Genomic DNA, 8590 nt, shown 5'->3' on the forward strand with positions numbered 1-8590 from the left:
GATGTGCCGGGAATTACACAAGGCAAAGAGAAGACTATTTATCTCTCTAAAGAGGACTTATTTAAATCCTTTACAAAGTGAAAGATACACACAGTTCGCTAAGATAAGTCCTTATCGTTGCAGCAGCGCAATCATAAATCCTTTGCCTTCAGTTCCATCTGGCTGAAAACAGAGCGTTTACAGCTAAATTCTGCATCCAACGTAGAGATCTGCACTGACGGTAAAAAAAGCAAGCAGGTCGGAGAGGGCGAGGCCAGATGTCTAGGGCTTGCCCTCGTCCCTCCTCCCTCCCCACCGACACCGGGCTCCTGCCACGCTGTCGGGCTGCGGCCGCAGGCCCCGCTCGCGCGGCGCACGCTCTCCCGCACGCCCCACCGCGGGCGGGGGCCGCTAAAGCCTTCGGCGCGGGGCTGGGGCTTCAGAGCGCGATAACGCGGAGTCCCCACACAACGGCGGGACTTCAGCGCCCGGCCGCACCGCCCGCGGCCTCGGCCCCGCCCGCCTCAGCTGACAGCGGCAAGATGGTGTCGGCGCAGCAGGGGGAGCTCGGCGCCCGCCTCAGCTGACAGCGGCAAGATGGCGGCGCTGGGGGACGGGGAGTTCGCCGCCCTGCAGAGCCTGCTGAAGGTGAGCGGGCTGTCCAGCCGCTGGGGGACGGGGCGCCCGGCCCGGCGGCTGCTTCTCCCAGGCCGCGGCTGAGCGTCTCCCGCTTTGCTCCCCGCCAGGCGCCGTCGAGGGACGCCGTGCGGCAGCTGTGCCAGGAGTGCTTCTCCAGCCCGCCCGCCGGCCTCGGCCCGCTGGCGCAGCGCGCCTGCCCCGGCCTCGCCGCTGGCCCCGAGGAAGCGGAGCAGGTAGGGCCGGGCGGGAGGGAGAACCGCCGGCGCGGCAGCGAGCGGAGTGCCTTGGGGAATATCCCCTCCCGCTGCGCGGAAACGGGGCGCGCAGGAAGGAGCGGGCGGACGGGACCTACCGCCTGGGCCTCGCCGTGCGGGCAGGGAGGGGAAGGCAGGGGAGGAGCGGCCAGCAGCGGCGCGGGCGCCAGCGCAGGGCTTGGCCCAGGCCCTCAGGAAGGTGCGCGGCACCATGGGGCTCCGAAGAACCGCGGCTGCTGCTGGAACCAAAGTGCGCCGTAAAAGCCGTCCTCCCCCGGAGGCACAGCCCGGATGGGCCTTATAGGGAAGTGGATGAGGCGTGCGTGCTAGAGGACAGTGAGACCTCGGCCCCTTGCCTGTTAAGGCTGTCACGCAGTACTAGGGTGACCAAGGCCTTCCTAGTGTTGGTTGGACTGCAGAAGCTGTGTCTCTCCTCACTGCTGAAGGCCTATCCTGCGCTGTTTGTAATGCTTTTCAACTCAGCAGAGCCCTTTCTCCTTTTCCTTTCCTACAGCTGGTATCTGCTTTGCACAATCTCACCAGGCACGTCGTGTACCACGGCTTGACAAGGGCAGAGGATATCCTGTCTCTCTTTCCAGAAGACTTCCACCAAAATCTGAAAAACCTTTTGACTAAAATAATCTTGGAGAATATGTGAGTGCTACCCACCTGCCATTTGCTTTCATCTGGAAAGTTAAAGCCTGCGTATCTGGTTTGATATGTGGCTAGTTGGCAGCATGCAAAGTCATGTTTCTATTTTGTGTATGCCTTGGGCATAATCACAGTTTGGGATGAGCAGAGTTGAATGAAATATGTCATCTGAGTGTAATGGCAAACAAAACACAGCCATGGGTACAGAGGGTTTTCCCAAGACCTTTGGAATGTGTGTGGGCCTTGTTCATGTAATGCAAAGCCCCTTTTATCCTAACAACTCACCTGTGTGGTGAAAAAAATACTACAGAAGATGATAAAACTTGGAGGGCTAGATTTCAGCACTACAAAAACAGATTGGGTAGCATCTAGGTGCCCGTCCGCTTACTGCCTTGGCTTAGGTGCAGAGGCACTGTATGTGGTAGAGCGTATGTGAGGTGGTGGCAGAGGATAGCAGTTCTGTATGCTTGTACATCTCACTGCTTGGTAGCCCATTGCTTTAATAAATGCCTTAAGTGAGGCACACTTACAGAAGAACAAATAGTTGGTCACCAACCTGCCTGCCATTGCCCACCAGTGACAGCCTTTCCTTGGCACTCAGTGGCATAGGCAGTCTCTTCCCTGCTTACTGCCGCAGCTCTGGTGACCCTTCTATCAGGCATAAGCCACTCTGAATGCTTTCCCTACTTTTTTTTTTTCTTTTTTTCTTCTCCCCAAAAGCACTGATGATACTTTCTTTTTCTCTTCTCTACTTTTTCACAGCTCTGCTTGGAGGAATGAAGCACAAGCAAGTCAGAGTAAGTAGTAGTTCACATCTTAATGCAATTAATGTTTCCTGAGGTCATTGGAGCTTAGTGTTTAGATCAGTGCACCACAACATGTTTTCATAATGTAGCACAGGGGTACCCCCATTTGCCTTAGGTGAAGCTGTATGATTGTGGCATCACAGAGTTTAGCAGAGGCCACAAATTTATGTTCAGGTCTGTGCTGCTGTGCTAAATTGTTTCCAATCCTCAAGCAATTCCATTTAATGCTCAATCTGTTACAAACTTGGAGAGTGCCCTGTATAGCAAGTATTTGCAAGACTTCTGAAAGTTAACCATTCTGACCTCCCTATTCAAGTCATTTACTGATGTAGGTATTGTCGTGGGTGGAGTGATTAACTTCACTTGTAAGAGAGAAGTAGTGAAATATTTATTAATATAAAACACTGATTTAACAAGGTTAGTAGTGAATGCGACGGTGTTTTACGAGATTCGATGGTAAGGTACGCTTGATTATTTACTGCCTAGAGGACAGGCTCAGACAAGCTGTCAGGGAGACCCTCCTCTCCAGTCACGAGGTTCAGAAAGGACCCCCTTGCTTTCTAAACTCCTTCTCAGGAGTCTAGGTGCAGCTGGATCCAGTGCTAGTCCCAGACTTGGTCAACGGTTTATGTCTAATGAATCCTTTATATCACTTAGCTAAGATTTCAAAGTGTAGCATGCTATTAGTCGCTTACTGAGAATCTGTTGTGGCAAGGAATCTCTCAGCCTTGAGGAGCAGAACCTTAAGTGAGCGTCCCCACTCAAGGGGAGATCCTGGTGTGCAGCCCGCTGCTGTTCAGGAGAACTCAAAAGGCTCTTGGGCTGTCCACTACTTATAGAGTAGTAAGATAATTGATCTATAGCCGTACTAGCATGGGAAAAAAATATTTAGGTCCCCACTCCAGATAGCGTTTTGGCTGTCATACCCCAAATTGCCATCCATCCCCCAAAGTCCAGGTGCAACTCATCACAACTCCCACTGATGGTTATGGCTTGAGCAGGAGCCAGGGGAAGGGGAGAGCACACCACCACACATATTGAATAACTTTGCACTGTAAAGGATATGTGTATGTTGGGGAATACCTTACCTTGCACATCTAGTCAATTCTGTGCATTCTTTCTCTTCTGCTCATCAGGAGGTACACTGCATGTATTCATAACTCTGCTTTTTCTTCACCTTTCTAAACAGTGATGTAATTAAGGAATGCGAACTTTAACAATAGCATCATGGGCAATGAGTTACATCCCAGTTAGGTGTTCCATGCAGCTACAATACTTTGTTTTCTTTACAACTGTAGCACTTAGAGGGTCACAGATGGGAGCTGATGCATAACAGAGTACTTCGAGGTATGCTGGGATCCTCTTTAGTCTTTTCTTTGCCTGCAGAGGAGATAACATCCAACAGCTAAACAGTATGGCAGGACCTGGAAATATACTATCCCTCAAAGTTTTAATGGAGTATAAATTGGGAGAGGGAAGAAACTACTATGCAATGCTAATACAGAAAATACAGCAGTTGCTTACACTAAACAATGTTCTGGTGTTATCAAGACACATAATGCTTTTCCCTTATCGTTAGCATTAGAGGAAATGAGAGCAAGCATGACACGCTAGCTAGGTCTTCACAACCCAGAAGCAAGGCTGGGTGTGTGGCTCTTGGAGCACCCAGGAGCTCTGCTCTGACACTCATGTCATTGTATTCATGAATTTTTAACCCCGTTGGAATGAGATTGTCTTCTAGGAAATGGTGGATTGTTTTAGTATTGTCTTCATGAAGTGCCTGACATATATTGCATAGGGACCAAGGCAGTGTTATAAAGAACAGATACTCCAACTGATTGATCTATGTTAACATAAAAACGTTTCCTGCCTCTCCCAAGCCACTAGCAATCAATCTTTGCAAATTAACATACAAGGCTAAACAGATGCATTTTATGTTGTTGCAAATGCTGCCAAGTGCTGGCCCTGGCAGAGTGTGAACTGGAATTTGTTCCAAAAGCAAGAGCAAGGCAGCCAGTTCTGCACTGCCCCCTGGAGCTCTGCTCAGGGGAGCAGGAGGAGAAGGGAGAACCTTTCCCCAGACAGAAAGAGGTATTTCTGTAAGCACTGTTAGGAAGCAATTTGAGCATCTGGACTCAGTAGGAAGGCTAGCGATCAACCCTTGGGGAGGAAACTAGGCATCTTATGATAGGAGGAAACCAGACAGGCTGCAGTTGCCTATTGAGACCCTTCTTCCCTTAGCACTCAGCAGAGGTTTAGTCTTTGCCTCTTCATCCCCCTCTGGTACCTTTAAATAGATGTCAAATAATTGCTGACAACCAGGTTTGATAAGACTTCACAAAGATTCAAACCTACCAAGCACCACAGCTGAGATTTTTAAATTAAGTTTGAGAATAAATGATCACCTCACTACAGATCTTTTATGGGGTTGGTCCTAGGTTTCATTCAAACTTCTTTGAAGATCCCTAGCTGACGTAAATGGGAACAATGTTTCTTCAGGCACCCTGGAGTCATTTATTCTGACATAGTTACAGCAGTTAAGCCCCTTAGCTGCAAATTCCCTTTTCAGACCGAAAGGGCTTGTCTTTGTTTCCTTGTCCTTAGCGTGGACTTTCTTCTAGTGAGAACTTATGGTTTTTTTCCCAGGAAACTGAATGTTGCACTTTCAAACATAGGAACTATAGCTCAGCTCTTAGCTGAAAATGGAGTTGAAAAAGGTACAAGAGGGGTTCCGAGTCTTATAAATGTGACAGTAACAAAGTGGGAATGAATTTATGCCCTGTTAAACTGCACCTGACAACTTGTTTTCTTTACATATATATATCAAACAAGGAATTTACCTTACAGACATTTTCCAAATTTCTGGATTTTGATGCTAAATTGCATTTTACCACTGGGCAGTCAAGGGTTCAGGCCTCATCTTTTAACACTTGCTGTTGTTATCTGGTTGGATAAGTAATTATGCTTTCCTTTGGTTTGTAGTTTCTGTGAGAAAACGCTTGTAAATCTGAGATGAAAATGTCAATACTGTTTCTTTTTCTGGGTTAAAATATTATATTTTTTTTTTTAATGAAAGTAGGAATCTTGTCGTGTTCAAACAAAGGGGAAAGGTATCTGCGTGCCACCCATCTAAACACCTGCCTCAGTTTCACTTGAGTATATTCTTCACACTTTCCTTGTATTTATTGCTTGCAGCAGAAAGACTCTGTTGAAAAACATTATGCTCCCAGGAACTGACAAAGAGCACTTGCAGCTGGCCTGTTGGTGCCAGAGTTTTGTTGGGAGAACCTTAATCTCATCTTTTATGACAGTTTGCATGATACTTAAGGACTCTTGAGGGTTCATATGTGCAGTGAGCTTCTTTAAGTACACACCATCATGAGACAATATCCCCATCTCCTCTCTGCAAGAGATAGCTACACAAATTTCTTGTCACAGTGGCTAAGTCAGACCTGTCCTCCTTCCCTTGGAAGGCTCATGAGGTCTCTAGCCCTAACCTATTGATGTCAGTATTGCACCAGACTATTGAATGATTTCTAATTAGAATGATATCTTCAATATTTTTAACGAATTGTCAGGACATGTGAAGACTGCAGTTTACCAATACATATGCTGTCCTGCAGGATGCTTTTGTTCACACATCGGGGAGCTTGAAATAACGTATTTTATACTGCTTAAGATGTATTTTATACATCTTAAATGACTTTAAGATCATTCCTGTGTGCTTTCTTGCTAGTTAGAGAACAGAGCAATGAGCATGTAGGTCCCGGAGCAACTCATGATGAGTTGCCCCCAGCAAGGCAGGGGATGAAGAGTTGGAGAAGATGTCTTACTGTTCCCCTTCTTGCAGCTGCTTTGTGACTTTAGCTATGCTTGTCTTGCACTGTACCATCCTTGTGTATGATGATGGGAGAACCCTGTTTGTCCTTCCAGTGTTGTGAGGAGGCCTTCAGAGACTGGCTTACTGCAGAGTGAACATGATGTGAAACCACGTAGTAGCAGTAAAGTTGTACACTTCCCAGGGCCAGAAGTAGAGAAGCATGCGTATGGTTGTAGTCACAGGTTCCAGGGTCTGGTGTCATCATGTGCTGCTGGGCTTAACAGACCCATTTTTTTTTTAATCCCTCAGTCTCCTTGCCTCGGCTGGTTGACATGGACTGGAGGGTGGACATCAAGACGTCTTCAGACAGCATCAGCAGAATGGCAGTCCCTACTTGCCTGCTTCAGTTAAAGGTAATGATGTCAGTGACTATAAAGAATACAGGATCAAAATAGTCAACAGTGACTGACCAGTGGTAGCGCAAAACAGTTCAGACAGGCATCTGGTGCTTGCCTATTGTGCGGTGGGCAATTAGCAGACTTTCTCAGAGGTGATCTTTGAAATACCACAGAGCCTGGAAATGATGCCTCTGATGAAAGCCCTCTTTTTCTTGCAAGGGAGAGTTTTCTTTGCATGAGGATGCAAGAAAGCACCATATTTGTGCCTTTCTTTCTGTTCTCTACAGAAAGAAAGAAGATAAATTATGATGTCATCGCCCTTTAACTCTAAGTCAGCATGTTTAGCTGACTACGTTAGTTGGGAAACGACTTCTGATTATTAATAAATTCCTTCACTGGCTACATCTATCAATAGCTAAACTTACTGCTTGTATTCAACAGAGTTATGGATCCCCCCAGCCAGTAAATATGGGAAGGGTGGGTTTCAGAGAAGGATGAAAAAAAGTCTAATTTCTGTGTGTGGGATGGGGTTAAGTATCCTGTGTGGTATCTGCTAAGTTGCTTTTGATATGGATGTGGTTTCCTTCCATGAGTCTCTTCAGAATTTCCCCATACTCATGGCAATATGTTTACTTGCACTCTTCCCATGGGAGCACACTTCACTAGTGAGGTGCGCAGCTTAGAAAATGTGCCGTGGTCCTTCAGGATGGAGCTGGATGCCAAATTTAAAGCACTTCTCTTAATCTATTTATTAAACACTGATTTTTGTAGTGGCACTGGAAAAACACATGAATGAATTTTTCATACAGCTGAAGTCTGTGTTCCTATTTTCAGATTCAGGAAGATGTTGCTTTATGTGGAAATAGTCCTGTTGTTTCTGCACTGACTGTGGAACTGAGCAAAGAAACCCTGGACACTATGTTAGAAGGTCTAGGAAGGATCCGCGACCAACTTTCTGCCGTTGCAAGCAAATGAATACTCAAGGGCATGGATTCCAGCAGCGAGGAAGGGAAGTATTTTCCACCTAAAGCTCTCATAAGTTGCAGCCCAGTGTAACGTCTTCTGTTTTAACAAAACAAAATTGGAGAGATGTCTTTATTGTGTTAATAAGATAGCTTTTGAAAAGCTAACACATAAACATTCCTTTGGGCTGATGCCAAAAAGTGTTTTCCTAATATGTTGTTGAACAAAAGCTGGTCTCTATTTCAGAAAAGGATTTGCGGGCTCAGAGCTTGACTTAATCACAAAGATCATAACTGGAAATAGCAAATAGCTGCAGCCAATGAAGCAAGTGCTATCTCTCTGCCCCGAAATTAGGATCTGAAAGGCTCAGGCTGGTTAATGGACTGCCTTACGGCATTAGCAGACAAGGAGGTGCTTCCCTCTGGAATGTGCATATATTGAGGTGCATGCTGGATGTAGCGCTCTCTCCCCCTCAATGAAGCACAGCCATTCTGCAGATTGTTATTACAGGATAATGCTTTGAAATAGGGCAATTATGCTACAACACATTCCCTTCTGATCAGCTTCATAGCACCATTTGCAAAATGACTAGTCTGAACATCTTTAGCAGCAAGTAATTTCCTCCTTCTGTTTCAAAAGAAAAAAAAGGAGTTCAGATAATTCACGTTTGGGTTTATTGAACTCTAGGCTTTGCCTTCACTGCACAAAAAGCAGACTGGGAAAGTAAATTGTTGGAATTGTTGGCTGTTTTCTGTACTGTAGGAAACTGTTCTGTGGCAGTATGCGCCTCTACTTCCACAAAGTGTTCTCTTGTTTGTTTGTATAAATCTTCATTTAATTAAAAAATGAACTGCTAATTGATTTTGTGAATCCTTTTCAATCTAGAAGAGACGTTGTCCTGGGTTACCTCGGCCTCTTTGTGATGGCCCCTCATTTCTAGGCTGGTTTAATGGACGTTCATGTTTGTTGCTGAAAAGGGATCTTTTGTTTCCTGTTCAAATGGATTCATCTTTTAAACCCTCTTCTCTTCATTATAACACAGTTTTATGGGACCTTTATCTATGGGCATCAGCTCTGTGC

General features: G+C 46.1%; 1 protein-coding gene across 2 annotated transcripts; it reads left to right on the top strand.

Annotated features, from left to right (window-relative positions):
• Window positions 1–337: 337 nt before the first annotated feature.
• COMMD9 (COMM domain containing 9) lies at window positions 338–8367 on the top strand. 2 transcript variants are annotated; one of them, XM_054198693.1, is made up of 6 exons: window positions 338–627; window positions 726–851; window positions 1387–1526; window positions 2286–2320; window positions 6459–6562; window positions 7382–8367. In XM_054198693.1, exons 1-6 carry the CDS (start codon window positions 577–579, stop codon window positions 7520–7522), a joined length of 597 nt encoding a protein of 198 aa, XP_054054668.1. In that variant the 5' UTR covers window positions 338–576; the 3' UTR covers window positions 7523–8367. The 2 variants fall into 2 exon arrangements, with proteins under 2 accessions (XP_054054668.1, XP_054054669.1); XM_054198694.1 differs by lacking the exon at window positions 726–851 and having other exon boundaries at window positions 339–627.
• Window positions 8368–8590: the final 223 nt, after the last annotated feature.

The sequence above is a fragment of the Rissa tridactyla genome, chromosome 4 (genome assembly GCF_028500815.1).
Source record: "Rissa tridactyla isolate bRisTri1 chromosome 4, bRisTri1.patW.cur.20221130, whole genome shotgun sequence".
Lineage (NCBI taxonomy): Eukaryota > Metazoa > Chordata > Aves > Charadriiformes > Laridae > Rissa > Rissa tridactyla.

What these genes read in the sequence shown, in the direction of transcription:
- COMMD9 (XM_054198693.1), top strand. Translation starts at nt 577, where the DNA reads ATGGCGGCGCTGGGGGACGGGGAGTTCGCCGCCCTGCAGAGCCTGCTG. An exon ending in GCCCCGAGGAAGCGGAGCAG is followed by an intron (nt 852 to 1,386) that starts GTAGGGCCGGGC and finishes CCTTTCCTACAG; the next exon opens with CTGGTATCTGCTTTGCACAA. An exon ending in AAAATAATCTTGGAGAATAT is followed by an intron (nt 1,527 to 2,285) that starts GTGAGTGCTACC and finishes ACTTTTTCACAG; the next exon opens with CTCTGCTTGGAGGAATGAAG.